The sequence below is a fragment of the Protomyctophum parallelum genome (genome assembly GCF_964188405.1).
Source record: "Protomyctophum parallelum genome assembly, chromosome: 2".
NCBI lineage: Eukaryota > Metazoa > Chordata > Actinopteri > Myctophiformes > Myctophidae > Protomyctophum > Protomyctophum parallelum.
Window position 1 is genome coordinate 22,508,759 of NC_139699.1, and position 18,010 is coordinate 22,526,768.

The 18,010-nt window shown below is 44.3% G+C and overlaps 1 protein-coding gene across 6 annotated transcripts in view; it reads left to right on the top strand.

Annotated features, from left to right (window-relative positions):
* The window catches only part of adamtsl3 (ADAMTS-like 3), a 189,339-nt gene extending 171,714 nt beyond the window's left edge, over positions 1-17,625 (top strand). For 5 of the 6 annotated variants that reach the window (XM_083759131.1, XM_083759129.1, XM_083759133.1 and 2 more), the window contains 6 exons: positions 2,340-2,594; positions 11,853-12,036; positions 13,360-13,567; positions 14,041-14,144; positions 16,326-16,543; positions 17,378-17,625. In XM_083759131.1, the coding sequence (XP_083615257.1) occupies positions 2,340-2,594; positions 11,853-12,036; positions 13,360-13,567; positions 14,041-14,144; positions 16,326-16,543; positions 17,378-17,499 (1,091 nt within the window). In that variant the 3' untranslated portion in view covers positions 17,500-17,625. Of the gene's footprint in view, positions 1-2,339; positions 2,595-11,852; positions 12,037-13,307; positions 13,568-14,040; positions 14,145-16,325; positions 16,544-17,377 lie in introns of those variants that run through there. The other variant, XM_083759134.1, reaches the window with a different exon arrangement.
* The last annotated feature ends 385 nt before the right edge of the window (positions 17,626-18,010 follow it).

The window sequence follows — 18,010 nt, forward strand, 5'->3', positions numbered from 1 at the left end:
GTGACTGTCACACTCAAAGGGTGAGACATGGCAGCTCTGAATAATAAAGGACCAAGTATGGAGCCCTGTGGCACTGATATTTTCAACTTTGCAGATATACAACCATTGATACATACATATTGTTCTCTGTCTTCTAGATAATTAGAAAACCACTTGAGAGCAACATCCTCCCATATCTATTAAGTAAAGACTAATATCACACAACACTGTCAGGCATTCTTTTTTTTGCCAACGGCTTATTCGGTATGGCTTATTAGCCAGGCTAATCAAGGCCCAACAAAATACATTTTAGTTAACTAGACTAACACTAAAATTCCAGGTGACTAAAATGTGTCTGAAACTAAATTAAAACTAATGAAGAGACTATGACAAAAAACTAAAATCTAAATTTGCTGCCAAAAACAACACTGCCTTCTACACACATTCGTCAACATCAGTTGATCAACTGTTAGCTTTGGCTTGTTAGCGGCATAGTATGAGTATGCTACGTAGCTCATGAGGCTACGTACTGTAGCCTCATGAGCTACGTAGCTCATTAGGTGTGCCACTGATAGCCATCATCATAACGGTTTGCTAACATTCATTATAGTGAACATGCACGCAGGAACACAGTGTCACACACACACGCGCACGCACACGTGCTGCATAGACGCACCACCATAGGAACCAAAAAAGGGTGGGAACCCGTCGCCGACAGCTGTTTGCTTAATGATTTTGACTGCTATGGCGATTGCGTCATAGCAGCTGTACTTCCACCTCGCGGAGCCGTCCTGAAAACTGTTATTGCTTAAAGTCCCTAGTGTGTGTATCAGTACACACACACACACACACACACACACACACACACGCGCGCACACGCACACGCACACACACAAGCAAAAAGTGGAACAATACGATCAGAACATTAATGTAGCTGCAAGCAGCAATAAGATGGGGCAATAAGGAAAATCACACCTCTGTGAACTGAGCGGTGCGGGCTGATCAACAACACCGCTGGCTGGCTGCAGTTATAGTGCTGAATGGCTCTTTAAGGCTGCTCAACAGTGCCACTTTAGGTCACCCAGTGCATGGTATTGCATCTATTCGTACCCCAAACAGACCCACACACACACACACACACACACACACACACACACACACACACACACACACACACACACATACACACACACACACACACACACACACACACACATGCATACAAGACGTCCGTCCATCACACTCATTCTGGGAACAATTCTACATGGACTTCCTTCACAGATCTTGGCCTGTATACTGTACGTCATCCTGTGTCTCTCCTCTCCTCCCAGGCCTGTACGTCACCCTGTGTCTCTCCTCCCCTCCCAGGCCTGTACGTCACCCTGTGTCTCTCCTCCCCTCCCAGGCCTATACGTCACCCTGTGTCTCTCCTCCCCTCCCAGGCCTGTACGTCACCCTGTGTCTCTCCTCCCCTCCCAGGCCTGTACGTCACCCTGTGTCTCTCCTCTCCTCCCAGGCCTGTATGTACGTCACCCTGTGTCTCTCCTCCCCTCCCAGGCCTGTATATACGTCACCCTGTGTCTCTCCTCTCCTCTCCTCCCAGGCCTGTATATACGTCACCCTGTGTCTCTCCTCTCCTCCCAGGCCTGTATATACGTCACCCTGTGTCTCTCCTCCCCTCCCAGGCCTGTATATATACGTCACCCTGTGTCTCTCCTCCCCTCCCAGGCCTGTATATATACGTCACCCTGTGTCTCTCCTCTCCTCCCAGGCCTGTATATATACGTCACCCTGTGTCTCTCCTCCCCTCCCAGGCCTGTATATATACGTCACCCTGTGTCTCTCCTCCCCTCCCAGGCCTGTATATATACGTCACCCTGTGTCTCTCCTCCCCTCCCAGGCCTGTATATACGTCACCCTGTGTCTCTCCTCTCCTCCCAGGCCTGTATATATACGTCACCCTGTGTCTCTCCTCCCCTCCCAGGCCTGTATATATATGTCACCCTGTGTCTCTCCTCTCCTCCCAGGCCTGTATATATACGTCACCCTGTGTCTCTCCTCTCCTCTCCTCCCAGGCCTGTATATATACGTCACCCTGTGTCTCTCCTCCCCTCCCAGGCCTGTATATACGTCACCCTGTGTCTCTCCTCCCCTCCCAGGCCTGTATATACGTCACCCTGTGTCTCTCCTCTCCTCTCCTCCCAGGCCTGTATATATACGTCACCCTGTGTCTCTCCTCCCAGGCCTGTATATATACGTCACCCTGTGTCTCTCCTCCCAGGCCTGTATATACGTCACCCTGTGTCTCTCCTCCCAGGCCTGTATATACGTCACCCTGTGTCTCTCCTCCCTCCCTGCAGGCTGTCCAGTAGTTCCTGACCACAGGATGCCAGTCCACTGGGACTTCCAGAACCACACTCTGAAGGACCTGCAGGTTCAGGGCCACGGTGGTCAGAGCGAGGGTGCAGGGGGCCTGCGCTACAGAATGCTGGTAAAAGGTCGCGTCCTGGAGGTCAACACACTCCACGGGAGTTTCTCGGGTCGCTATCGATGTCGCACGTTCGCCAGCGGCGACGTGCTGATGCTGTCTGCTTGGATATACGTCCGCACTGAAGGTGAGCATACCTGTATATGCCTGCTATATGTTCACAATGTTTACACTGAAGGTGAGCATATACCTGTATATGCCTGCTATGTTCACAATGTTTACACTGAAGGTGAGCATATACCTGTATATGCCTGCTATGTTCACAATGTTTACACTGAAGGGGCCTGATTCTTCAACGCGCTTCCGCTTATATATTGACGTGACGCTAGCGGAAAGGCATTTACGTGGATTTCCCACATTAATTTGGAATTCATGAAAATGGCCGTGAACTTGACGCTGTCTTTGGTTGGTCGGAAATTCCGCTAAATCCTCCGCCACCTCTTTAGGTGGCGGAGAAATTTTCGGAAGCATACACTTGCATATAGATTTATTCAGAAGGCTTTAGTCTTCATGCTGAATCAATAAATAGTCCCCAAATCTCAGATAAAATATGTAGGCATGTGTCCCCAACATATTGGTCGATCAGCACATAAAAAAACGATATATATATATATATATATATATATATATATATATATATAAAAGCCGAGTGCACTTGTATGCCTAAATGCATGCATTATATAGGCAAGTTAGCCTATAGAGTCCCATACAGAAACTGCCCCGCAAGCACGACACATTTCTATTTATTTATTAGGATATTTATATCATGCGCGATTGGGGCTGCAGCTCACTGGCAGCCTTCTACTCGGAAGTGCAACGGTTGTGAGCTTGTAGATCGGATCTCGCGGACTCGCGCTGCATGTTAAAAAACAAATTCACAGTTATAATAAGAACATAGGCTTATCTGCATTCTGCACTGTACGAATCCAACATAGTTTAGTGTAGACAGTAATGCCTGCAGTAGGCGTGTGTGTGTGTGTGTGTGTGTGTGTGTGTGTGTGTGTGTGTGTGTGTGTGTGTGTGTGTGTGTGTGTGTGTGGCGGGGGGCAGACAGCAGCGTGCTGCCGATCCGATTCACATTGGAAAATGAATAGGGCTAATTAGCCCTATATAAAAAATAGAAGACCACATTTATAGCCTAATGAATGCAGCGTGTTTGAAAGTCGGCCAGTCATATCAGTTTTAAACCATGCAGCTCGCCTCCACTCGTGAACATGACGGACAGACAGACAGAATTTATAATAATGTATATTGATATTGATCACATGGATGCCACACACAGAATAGTTTAACTCACTGGATTATAATTTCTTCAGACAAGAGGATCCCAGGCCTATAATATATTTACTTATGAATGTATGGGCTACTGTTCTTTATCGCGCAACAGTGTCGAGGGCCCATGCAGCCCCCCTCCCTCTCTCGTCTCTCTCTCTCTCGCTCTCTCTGAAAAGACGACTTTTGCATTGACAAAAATATCGGATATGTTTTACCTCTGCAAAGGTGTGAGTGAGCACCCGCCTTGGTCCCGAACTTAATTAAATAAATTATAATTATATTGCTTCAGCGGAGCACGCACTGTTGTAAGCTTGGATATAGCAGTGACCGCGGCTGTGATCTCAGACAAACTGCTGTCTGCTGAGTCATGCTTGAAGCCTTTTATGGTCGATATGGGGCGTGGATCAATGCAGATGAGGTTGTCGGTTGCTTTTCCGATCACTTTGCACCCGCTGCTTTCAGTATGACATACACCTGCGATACGCCAGCGCACCTGTGGTACACACCACTCTCTGAATAACACGTCATCTCAACGTAGCTTGATCGGACGGATAAATACGATATCTGTTTCCGTCACCGTTACACTCTGGCGCATTTCGTTTTTGAAGAATCAGGACCAAGGTGAGCATATACCTGTATATGCCTGCTATGTTCACAATGTTTACACTGAAGGTGAGCATATACCTGTATATGCCTGCTATGTTCACAATGTTTACACTGAAGGTGAGCATATACCTGTATGTAACTGCTATGTTCACAATATTTACACTGAAGGTGAGCATATACCTGTATATGCCTGCTATGTTCACAATGTTTACACTGAAGGTGAGCATATACCTGTATATGCCTACTATGTTCACAATGTTTACACTGAAGGTGAGCATATACCTGTATGTAACTGCTATGTTCACAATATTTACACTGAAGGGGCCTGATTCTTCAACGTGTTTCCGCTGATATATTGCCGTGACGCTGGCGGAAAGGCATTTACGTGGATTTCCCACATTAATTTGGAATTCATGGAAATGGCCGTGAACTTGACGCTGACTTTGGTTCGTCGGTAACTCCGCTAAATCCTCCGCCACCTCTTTAGGTGGCGGAGAAATTTGCGGAAGCATACACTTGCATATAGATTTATTCAGAAGGCTTTAGTCTTCATGCTGAATCAATAAATAGTCCCCAAATCTCAGATAAAATATGTAGGCATGTGCCCCCAACATATTGGTCGATCAGCACAAAAAATCAGCACAAAAAACGATATATATATATATATATATATAAAAGCCGAGTGCACTTGTATGCCTAAATGCATGCATTATAGGCAAGTTAGCCTATAGAGTCCCATATACAGAAACTGCCCCGCAAGCCGACAACTTTTTATTTATTTATTAGGATATTTATATCATGCGCGATTGGGGATGCTCACTCGGCAGCCTTCTACTCGAAGTGCAACGGTTGTGAGCTTGTAGATCGGATCTCGCGGACTCGCGCTGCATGTTAAAAAACAAATTCACAGTTATAATAAGAACATAGGCTTATCTGCATTCTGCACTGTACGAATCCAACATAGTTTAGTGTAGACAGTAATGCCTGCAAGGCGGCGGCAGGCCTAATGAAATTGTTTTGTTACGGAGACTGTCGGTGTGTGTGTGTGTGTGTGTGTGTGGGGGGGGGGGGGGGGGGTGCGTGTGTGTGTGTGTGTGTGTGTGTGTGTGTGTGTGTGTGTGTGTGTGTGGCGGAGGGCAGACAGCAGCGTACTGCCGATCCGATTCACATTGGAAAATGAATAGGGCTAATTAGCCCTATATAAAAAAATAGAAGACCAATATTAGCCTAATGAATGCAGCGTGTTTGAAAGTCGGCCAGTCATATCAGTTTTAAACCAGCTCACCTCCACTCGTGAACATGACGGACACACAGACAGAATTTATAATAATGTATATTTATATTGATCACATATGGATGCCACACACAGAATAGTTTAACTCACTGGATAAACTCACTGGATTATAATTTCTTCAGACAAGAGGATCCCAGGCCTACGAGGTAGACCTATAATATATTTACTTATGAATGTATGGGCTACTGTTCTTTATCGCGCAACAGTGTCGAGGGCCCATGCAGCCCCCCTCCCTCTCTCGTCTCTCTCTCTCTCTCGCTCTCTCTGAAAATACGACTTTTGCATTGACATATCCGATTTTAAATATCGGATATGTTTTACCTCTGCAAAGGTGTGAGTGAACACCCGCCTTGGTCCCGAACTTAATTAAATAAATTATAATTATATTGCTTCAGCGGAGCACGCACCATTGTAAGCTTGGATATAGCAGTGACCGCGGCTGTGATCTCAGACAAACTGCTGTCTGCTGAGTCATGCTTGAAGCCTTTTATGGTACGATATGGGGCGTGGATCAATGCAGATGAGGTTGTCGGTTGCTTTTCCGATCACTTTGCACCCGCTGCTTTCAGTATGACATACACCTGCGATACGCCAGCGCACCTGTGGTACACACCACTCTCTGAATAACACGTCATCTCAACGTAGCTTGATCGGACGGATAAATACGATATCTGTTTCCGTCACCGTTACACTCTGGCGCATTTCGTTTTTGAAGAATCAGGACCAAGGTGAGCATATACCTGTATATGCCTGCTATGTTCACAATGTTTACACTGAAGGGGCCTGATTCTTCAACGCGCTTCCGCTTATATATTGACGTGACGCTAGCGGAAAGGCATTTACGTGGATTTCCCACATTAATTTGGAATTCATGAAAATGGCCGTGAACTTGACGCTGTCTTTGGTTGGTCGGAAATTCCGCTAAATCCTCCGCCACCTCTTTAGGTGGCGGAGAAATTTTCGGAAGCATACACTTGCATATAGATTTATTCAGAAGGCTTTAGTCTTCATGCTGAATCAATAAATAGTCCCCAAATCTCAGATAAAATATGTAGGCATGTGTCCCCAACATATTGGTCGATCAGCACATAAAAAAACGATATATATATATATATATATATATATATATATATATATATATATATATATATAAAAGCCGAGTGCACTTGTATGCCTAAATGCATGCATTATAGGCAAGTTAGCCTATAGAGTCCCATACAGAAACTGCCCCGCAAGCACGACACATTTCTATTTATTTATTAGGATATTTATATCATGCGCGATTGGGGCTGCAGCTCACTGGCAGCCTTCTACTCGGAAGTGCAACGGTTGTGAGCTTGTAGATCGGATCTCGCGGACTCGCGCTGCATGTTAAAAAACAAATTCACAGTTATAATAAGAACATAGGCTTATCTGCATTCTGCACTGTACGAATCCAACATAGTTTAGTGTAGACAGTAATGCCTGCAGTAGGCGTGTGTGTGTGTGTGTGTGTGTGTGTGTGTGTGTGTGTGTGTGTGTGTGTGTGTGTGTGTGTGTGTGTGTGTGTGTGTGGCGGGGGGCAGACAGCAGCGTGCTGCCGATCCGATTCACATTGGAAAATGAATAGGGCTAATTAGCCCTATATAAAAAATAGAAGACCACATTTATAGCCTAATGAATGCAGCGTGTTTGAAAGTCGGCCAGTCATATCAGTTTTAAACCATGCAGCTCGCCTCCACTCGTGAACATGACGGACAGACAGACAGAATTTATAATAATGTATATTGATATATTGATCACATGGATGCCACACACAGAATAGTTTAACTCACTGGATTATAATTTCTTCAGACAAGAGGATCCCAGGCCTATAATATATTTACTTATGAATGTATGGGCTACTGTTCTTTATCGCGCAACAGTGTCGAGGGCCCATGCAGCCCCCCTCCCTCTCTCGTCTCTCTCTCTCTCTCGCTCTCTCTGAAAAGACGACTTTTGCATTGACAAAAATATCGGATATGTTTTACCTCTGCAAAGGTGTGAGTGAGCACCCGCCTTGGTCCCGAACTTAATTAAATAAATTATAATTATATTGCTTCAGCGGAGCACGCACTGTTGTAAGCTTGGATATAGCAGTGACCGCGGCTGTGATCTCAGACAAACTGCTGTCTGCTGAGTCATGCTTGAAGCCTTTTATGGTCGATATGGGGCGTGGATCAATGCAGATGAGGTTGTCGGTTGCTTTTCCGATCACTTTGCACCCGCTGCTTTCAGTATGACATACACCTGCGATACGCCAGCGCACCTGTGGTACACACCACTCTCTGAATAACACGTCATCTCAACGTAGCTTGATCGGACGGATAAATACGATATCTGTTTCCGTCACCGTTACACTCTGGCGCATTTCGTTTTTGAAGAATCAGGACCAAGGTGAGCATATACCTGTATATGCCTACTATGTTCACACTGAAGGTGAGCATATACCTGTATGTAACTGCTATGTTCACAATATTTACACTGAAGGGTCCTGATTCTTCAAAAACGAAATGCGCCAGAGTGTAACGGTGGCGGAAACAGATATCGTATTTATCCGTCCGATCAAGCTACGTTGAGATGACGTGTTATTCAGAGAGTGGTGTGTACCACAGGTGCGCAGGTGTATCGCAGGTGTATGTCATACTGAATGCAGCGGGTGCAAAGTGATCGGAAAAGCACCCGACAACCTCATCTGCATTGATCCACGCCCAATTTCATACCATAAAAGGCTTCAAGCATGACTCAGCAGACAGCAGTTTGTCTGAGATCACAGCCGCGGTCACTGCTATCGAAGCTTGCAACGGTGCGTGCTCCGCTGAAGCAATATAATTATAATTTATTTAATTAAGTTCGGGACCAAGGCGGGTGCTCTCTCACACCTATGCAGAGGTAAAACATATCCGATCGGATATGTCAATGCAAAAGTCGTCTTTTCAGAGAGAGCGAGAGAGAGAGAGAGACGAGAGAGGGAGGGGGGCTGCATGGGCCCTCGACACTGTTGCGCGATAAAGAACAGTAGCCCATAGCCCCATACATTCATAAGTAAATATATTATAGGCCTACCTCGTAGGCCTGGTATCCTCTTGTCTGAAGAAATTATAATCCAGTGAGTTTATCCAATGAGTTAAACTATTCTGTGTGTGGCATCCATGTGATCAATATCAATATACATTATTATAAATTCTGTCTGTCTGTCCGTCATGTTCACGAGTGAAGGTGAGCTGGTTTAAAACTGATATGACTGGCCGACTTTCAAACACGCTGCATTCATTAGGCTATAAATGTGGTCTTCTATTTTTTATATAGGGCTAATTAGCCCTATTCATTTTCCAATGTGAATCGGATCGGCAGCACGCTGCTGTCTGCCCCCCCCCCCCCCCCCCCCCACACACACACACACACACACACACACACCGAAACAACGTTAGATTCGTACAGTGCAAAATGCAGATAAGTGTAGGCCTATGTTCTTATTATAATTGTGAGTTTGTTTTTTAACATGCAGTCCGCGAGAGCCGATCTACAAGCTCACAACGCGTTGCACTGCGAGTAGCCTATAGAGAAGGCTGTCCAGTGAGCAGCGCAATCGCGCATGGCATGCTATAGAAATATCCTAATAAATAAAATAAAAGGTGTCGGGGCTTGCAGGGGCAGTTTCCTTATGGGACTCTATAGGCTAACTTGCCTCTAGAATGCATGCATTAGGCATACAAGTGCACTCTGCTTTTATATATATATATATATATATATATATATATATATATATATATATCGTTTTTTTATGTGCTGATCGACCAATATGTTGGGGGCACATGCCTACATATTTTATCTGAGATTTGGGGACTATTTATTGATTCAGCATGAAGCATGAAGCATGAAGAATAAATCTATATGCAAGTGTATGCTTCCGCAAATTTCTCCGCCACCTAAAGAGGTGGCGGAGGATTTAGCGGAGTTTCCGACGAACCAAAGACAGCGTCAAGTTCACGGCCATTTCCATGAATTCCAAATTAATGTGGGAAATCCACGTAAATGCCTTTCCGCCAGCGTCACGGCAATATATCAGCGGAAACACGTTGAAGAATCAGGCCCAAGGTGAGCATATACCTGTATATGCCTGCTATGTTCCAAGGTTATAATAGTTTTGGTTTTTTCATTATAGTTTAGTTTTAGTTAGTTTTGACATATTTTTTTCGAATTCAGTTAGTTTTAGTTAGTTTTTAGAGCGGGTTTGCTAGTTTTAGTTTAGTTTTTATTTTGTGAAAATGCTTAGTTTTAGTTTAGTTTTAGTTTAGTTTTAGTTTAGTTTTAGTTTTTGCTGCCTTACGGTGCTGAAAAGTGCCGTAAAAACGGCTCGGGAAATAAGGAAAAGTACCGAATTAATTTAAAAGGTTTATATTCTAAATGTCCGTAAGGCATATAAATATTGTTAAAAAAACGATAACGAATGCCATTTTGTCTATCATTTCAGTTCGTTTTAGTTAGTTTTGTGAACACACAATACAGTTTTAGTTTAGTTATCGTTTTTTAATTTATTTTAGTTTCAGTTTAGTTTCAGTTAACTAAAATGTTTTTTTAATTCTAGTTTTCGTTTTTTCGTTAGTTATAGTTAACTATAATAACCTTGCTATGTTCACAATGTTTACACTGAAGGTGAGCATATACCTCTATATGCCTGCTATGCAGTGCTGTTTTTGGCAGCGATTTTAGTTTCTTTTATTATTTTAGTCTTTTGAAAAGTTTTCCTTTTAGTTTTAGTCACATTTATTCACCAGGAATGTATTAGTGTTAGTCTAGTTTTAGTTGACTAAATATAAGAATTTAGTCGACTAAATCTACGGCTGATTTAGTCGACTAAAATGTGTTTTGGCGGGCCTTGATGCCGTCGTAATGACTGATTTTACACTTGCTGAAAATAGCAGATCTACAAGCACACAACACGTCGCAGTGCATCTGCTATTTTCAGCATGCAACAAAGTGTAAAATGACTTATACTGGATCTCTTGTCCACTAGTCCCTTCCTAACATTTTAGTCTAGTTTTTATTTGTTGAAATTGTCAATATATTTAGTCTTAGTTTTAGTCATCGTAGCTTATTAGTTTTCATGTAGTTTCCATTGAATTTTTGTCAGTGAAAAAGGGTAGTCGACGAACATTTTTCGTCTTAATTTTAGTAGACGAAAACAACTGCTGCTATGTTCACAATATTACACTGAAGGTGAGCATACAGGTTGCCTGCTATGTTCACAATGCTTGATGCCTGTATTAGGCCAGTCAATCTAAGCTAAAAAAGGGGCGTGACCCAAAATAAATTGCAAAAGTAATCATTCCAGGTTTTGTATTATAGTATTATATAAATTGTGGGTCATGGTAAATTCAGAGGTTGAAATTTGGGCTAAATTAGGCCACAGCCACTGTCCCAAATGTGCTGACCTCATCACATTTGGGCACATTTGGCCGTTTTTAGCCCAATGAGTGTTTTTTTATTCAGAATCACGAAAAAAAAAACTAGTTTGACACATTACATACTAATTAAAATTTGTTTCATTTAGGTTTTTAACTTTACTCCTACTTTCAACCCCTGAATTTACCATGATCCACAATTTATCTAATACTCTATTTTTAATAATGTTATTTGGATGAACCTAAGGATCTTATGAGTGCTCAGAATGTTTAGTACATCAATCTACAATTTACAGTTACAATTTAGGCATTTAATCTGGAGCAATTTACAGTAAGCAAGAACAACACATGCATACACAATACATACAAAATACATACACAATTGTCATCAGGAATCATACATGAGCTAAGAATCTAACATCCATCCTAAATCCATCTAAAAGTGTAATATCTATAATGAAACTATTCGTATCACTATAAAGTGCTATGTCTACATAAAATGCTATCTAAATTATATAAGTTGAGCCTTTGCATACGCCTGTAAGGTCTTCGAGGCTTGGGCAAGTACTATGGCAAGTGCTGCATCCATTTAAGGTGTTCAGAATGTTTAGTACATCCATGTAAGGTGTTCAAAATCCTAAATACCTGCCCCTTGCTAAATACCTGCCCGTTCTCACATTGACTGTCCTGAATCTAAATGTAATGAAAGAAAGAAAGAAAGAAAGAAAGAAAGAAAGAAAGAAAAGCTTTTCGTATACTTTCCTCACGAATGTGTTTGTTTCCACAGAGTCTGCGTGGCGCTTGGGGGACTGGACCGCCTGCAGCGCCCCCTGTGGAGACAAAGGGACACGCGTCCGAAGGAACGTCTGCACGGACCCTGAGGGACGTGAAGTCCTGCCCACCATGTGTCACCATCTGCCCAGGCCTGTGTCTGTCCCCGTGGGCTGCAACCTGCAAGACTGTCCCCCCAGGTACCATGTCCCCCCAGCTACCATGTGTCACCATCTGCCCAGGCCTGTGTCTGTCCCCGTGGGCTGCAACCTGCAAGACTGTCCCCCCAGGTACCATGTCCCCCCAGCTACCATGTGTCACCATCTGCCCAGGCCTGTGTCTGTCCCCGTGGGCTGCAACCTGCACGACTGTCCCCCCAGGTACCATGTCCCCCCAGGTACCATGTGTCACCATCTGCCCAGGCCTGTGTCTGTCCCCGTGGGCTGCAACCTGCACGACTGTCCCCCCAGGTACCATGTCCCCCCAGGTACCATGTGTCACCATCTGCCCATAAGGGTCCATGTGGTTCCAAACTATCATTTAGCTGGGGACCCCCTGGAACTAGTGACTATAGTGGGGACTAGTGGGGTCGGGACTAGTGGGGTCCCCGGACCCCCTTTGGGAACCATTCTCTTAATCCAGGGGTTCTCAACGTTTTTGGCTGGGGACCCCCGGAAATGCTTTGGCCACCAATTTGCCCCCTCCCCACCACCAATACAAACTGACTGCAAAAATAACCTTAATAATAGAGAAAATATATCATCAATTAATACTGAAACCAAATATAATCATTAAGGAAAGTTTATGCATGCACCACGTACTATGTAAACAATTTTTAATTTGGGGACCCCCCAAAATAATGTGGTGACCCCCCTGAGGGGTCGCGACCCACGGGTTGAGAACCACTGTCCTATAATCCAGGGTTGGTTTGTTTCTCCTCCCGCTGTGTGCCAGTTGGACGGTGTTAATCCAGTGTTGGTTTGTTTCTCTCCCCGCTGTGTGCCAGTTGGACGGTGTTAATCCAGTGTTGGTTTGTTTCTTCTCCCGCTGTGTGCCAGTTGGACGGTGTTAATCCAGTGTTTGTTTGTTTCTCCCCGCTGTGTGCCAGTTGGACGGTGTTAATCCAGTGTTGGTTTGTTTCTCTCCCCGCTGTGTGCCAGTTGGACGGTGTTAATCCAGTGTTGGTTTGTTTCTCCTCCCGCTGTGTGCCAGTTGGACGGTGTTAATCCAGTGTTGGTTTGTTTCTCCTCCCGCTGTGTGCCAGTTGGACGGTGTTAATCCAGTGTTGGTTTGTTTCTCTCCCCGCTGTGTGCCAGTTGGACGGTGTTAATCCAGTGTTGGTTTGTTTCTCTCCCCGCTGTGTGCCAGTTGGACGTGTTAATCCAGCGTTGGTTTGTTTCTCCTCCCGCTGTGTGCCAGTTGGACGGTGTTAATCCAGCGTTGGTTTGTTTCTCCTCCCGCTGTGTGCCAGTTGGACGGTGTTAATCCACCGTTGGTTTGTTTCTCGCCCCGCTGTGTGCCAGTTGGACGGTGTCCGCGTGGTCCCAGTGCTCCGCCACCTGCGGTTCCGGCGGGAGGCAGCGGCGGGTTTCCTGCCAACAGCTCGAAGCAGGCGGAGTGCTGAGGACGTTGGCGTACTCTGCCTGCGAGAGGACCACACGGCGGCCAGCGGAGAGGCAGCAGTGCGCGTCCGATAGCTGTCCTGCCTGGGTCACCAGTCCCTGGGGGAAGGTAATATATGCTTGCATCACTCTGAAAAGATCACAGGATCTACTGAATGTGAAGGGGGTACTATAGTATAGGGGGATGCCATACTGTGTTGTATGGCTCAACATTCACATTCTGTAGATCCTGTGATCTTTTGTGGCCAGATGTAATTTCCTGGGGTCTAGTAGGACTATAGTAAATAATACAAAAATAAATCGCTATAAAATAGTGTAAAAAAATACCTATTTAGCCCCATGTTAGAATGCCCCCCACCACCTGTAAAACATATCTTAAATCGCTAAAACGAACACTCATCTTTTACTTTCTCTAAATATCAACCTAAAACATGAACCTTGGGTGAAAAAAGCTAAAGTCGACCTTTAACATGCATCTCAATGGGTGAGAAGGACAGCTTGCCATGCAGAGTGGGTGGGGCTTAGCGAAGTTGGTGGGGCTTAGCGAAGGGCTAATGAAAATGTGTGGGTTTTTTTTGTCAGTGTTCAGGGAGGTGTTTAGGCTCCTCCTCCACCGTCCAGAAGAGATCTGTCATCTGTCAACACACCAACAGCTCATCACAGCAAGACTGTGACCTCACTAATAGGTAGAAACACATGCACGCACGTGCGCGCGCACACACACGTCATGCACGCATGTACACACGCACACACGCGCACGCACGCACACACGCACGCACGCACGCACACACACACACACACACACACACACACACACACACACACACACACACACACACACACACACACACACACACACACACACACACACACACACACACACACACACACACACACAATTTTTCATTATTAGTGTGGTTGCCCAAAGGGCAACCAGACTCTAGTAATTGTAACACTTTATTATTATTTCACTGGAGTAGTCTCTATACCTCCCACAGTTTTGACTGTACGCACTTGAGCCATATGTCAAATTGACCGGAAAAATCGGGAATCGTGTGCTTGTATTTTGTTAAGAGAAATGTTGTCTAATTGATATGAATGTATTAGTGAATTAAATTTCCCCATTGACATGAATGGGAAAATGCAAAAAATCACATTCAAGTATTTTTTCCTCTGAGACTGTGAGGACTATAGTTACAAAACTTGGTGGATAAATTCATAATTATCACTAAAATTAATTAAAATTATAATTTTATAGGTCGGCCTCATGGTGGCGCTATAACAGCCCACTTTACCTTTTGGCTTATAACTCTTGAACCGTAGGTCGTAAAATCAAAATGCTTTTTTCCCTGGATTCCTTGGGTCATGACGCATCTCCCCATATAGGCCACGCCCATTTCCGCCATGATAGATTTTCCGCCATTTTGAATTTTGTCCAAAACACACTTTTTGCTTTTCCTCCTACAGATTTTGTCCAAATCTCACAGAAATCGGCACACATGATCTCTGGACCTATCCGATTAAAACACCAACTGCTGAATTTTGGTAGTGCGTATCGTTCGGCCGTAATCGTCTTCCGAAGTTAGTAGGAGGGGCCTATATCACAAAAAATGCCATAAATCACGAACGGAATGTCCAATCCATCCCAAATTTGAATCACATGTCCTGGAGTGGTTCAATCAACCAGGTTCTAAAAGCAATTCCATTTTCATCCATAGGGGGTGCCGCAAATGCGAGAAATTTAACAGTTTGTCGCAAAAACATGAATTTTGGGGGTTAAATCTTACGCATGATCACAGGGGTAACGCGACATTGTAATTGGCTGGCAATATTAGTGGGAGGGGCATATGTAAGCCACTGCGGCAACCACACTCTGCAATTTATTTAAATTGCGAATTTTCTAGTTTTGTTTGTTTTCAGTCAGTTTAAAGCATTTTGGTAGTTTTTTTGGTAGTTTTTTATTTTGTATCTTGTTTCAATAATGCTATTTTGTACGTTTTATTGCGAGAGTCCTGTAATACAAGAAATCAGTCTAAATGTTAAAACATATATATTGTAACAACAGCTCATGAAATGTAGAAGACATGCACATATACATGAATCATACTGAGGACCTAGTCCTGATTGGCTGCCTCACACACGCTGCTGTCAAGTATTGGTTACTCAGGTCACATGACCAGGAAACAGGTAACAGGAAGCAGGTAGCATAAATCTTTAGAGACACCCAATGTTACGTAACGTAATGATATGATTGAGAGGATCGTTAGTTACTAAAAATAAATAAACCAGCGCTTCTTTCACCTGACAAATATCACTATGCGATCATTTCGTGTTTTGTATTAGGCCTACTAGACTTGTACGTGCCCGCCGGCCACCGACCTACTTGAGGTTGAGAATGATGCAACTTGGGAACCTAATAATACACGTTGTCAACTTGTCATAGCACCCGTTTTAACTGTCCGTCTGTGTCCGACATGGAGATCTCTGTATCTGTCTGTCTGCCTGTGTGTGAAGAGTGCAAACTGACTGTGAAAAGTGGAGCAGTTAAGTAATCAATTTGCAGGTGTGGGGTTGCCATTGCAATCAATTGGCTGAGGCAGAGGCTGGAAATTGCACAGGTGAGGGGACTTTGGCTCATTAGGCCCACTGGCAGAGCCTGACCAGAGCCTTTTGTGGTGGTTCTGGAGAACCGTGGGTTCGACAGACTCGATACCTGGCACTGCACTCCCTGTGGGGGTGTGGAACATGTGTGTCGAATTTGAAGTCGGTGGGGCAAATGGTTCTCGAGTTATGTACACACACACACGCAGACAGAGACGTGGCGCATTTATAGTAGGATTTTATTTGCCCATATCCTCCTCCTATAGGCCGACGTCGGTGCGAGCCTGCCTCTCGGAGCAGTGTGACGTGGCGTGGCGCGCAGGCCCGTGGCGGCCGTGCACCGTGGCATGCGGCAGCGGCTTCCAGTCCCGCAGGGTGGACTGTGTCCACCGGGGGAGCCAGAGGACCCTGGCCGAGCAGCAGTGCTCCTCATGGCTGAGACGGCCGGCCACCTGGCAGCACTGCAACGCCAACACCTGTGGGAGTAAGAGTTGTTCTTGTTTTTTGACGCAAAATATTTGATTTGCAACCAAGCATATAAATGACTTGTCTAGTTTTTATTTGTTGACAAAATTGTCAGTAGATGCAAGAATTATGATGACAGTGTACTTTTCAAGGGTTTTAGCTTGTCACAAGCTAGTAAAACTATATGTATTTAATTCTTGTTCATTCTACAATAGCCTCTGTGCATAACTGTAGTCCCAGAGGCATACATTACATACCCATTCATTGTTCCGGTTAATTTTCCACTATTTTTTGTGAGATGTGTTGACTAGACACCTTTACAAACACATTGGTGAAGAAATGTAAGTGTCTATGTCTAATGTATAATTTATTCCCAGATTGTTCTGATAATATTCCCTGAGGTAAATGAGAAAAAGAGGTTGCGCATGCATCAGCAATGCTTTTCAGTAGAGTGCTAAAGCCAAATCCAGTATTCATCAAAAAATAGGAATTAAAAAAAAAAGTCCAAGAAGGTAGCACATCCAACAATTTAATAAATCGTGGACAAAGTAGGCAACTTACATTTCCATTTCTTCATCAGAGCTCTGATGTTGTTCATTGGAATTCTTTATGTAGGAATTAAACCCCATTGAGATATAGTATCTCATTTTCGAGAGGGTCCTGATGAAGGCTCATAGCCGAAACGCGTAACCGTTCCTTCTTTTGGTGTGTGCCAATAAAAGATAAATGGAAATGTGAGTATTTTGTCCACCATTTATAACATTTTTGGATGTGCTTTAAAAAAAAACATATTTTTTTTGTCCTTTGTAATAAGATTCCCTCTCTTCTTCTTGATTTGTGTTTTCTCACCCAGGTGAATGCGAGGACAGCACCCAGTACTGTGCTGTGGTGAAGAAACTCAAGCTATGCTACGTGGACCTGTACAAGCAGAGGTGCTGCCAGTCCTGCTTAACAGACGCCGGCGGCACCACCTAGCGGCGGGGCATGGCTATTGCAAATACAACTGAAATAATATATGGAAGGAGGACTCGAGTGAAATGGCTTGGAGACGGGAAGGGCCACACACTCCATACTCACCAGTGGTGGGGAGGGGGGGGGGGGGGGGGGGGGGGGGGGGGGAGAGTACTCACACGTTTTACTTAACACATTTAGGACTGAGACCAGATTCTACAAATGCCTTATAAATCATGACAGTTTTCAGAAACAGTGGTTCTCAAACTATTTCATGTCAAGGACCCCAGAAACTATATAATTGGCTGCCGACCCCCATCTGAAAATATGTTGTTCCAGGGAGTAAAGGCCCGGAATTCAAAATGTACTTTTATAAAAGTACAAATGTATTGGCATCAAAATGTACTTAAAGTACCCAAAGTAAAAGTGCTCAGTTTTGCAGAATCTCAAGTCTTCAAATGCATTAAAAACAATTCTTAAAGCTCAAAATGTGTCGCAATGCGACGGATTGTGAGCTTTGTAGATCTGGAATATT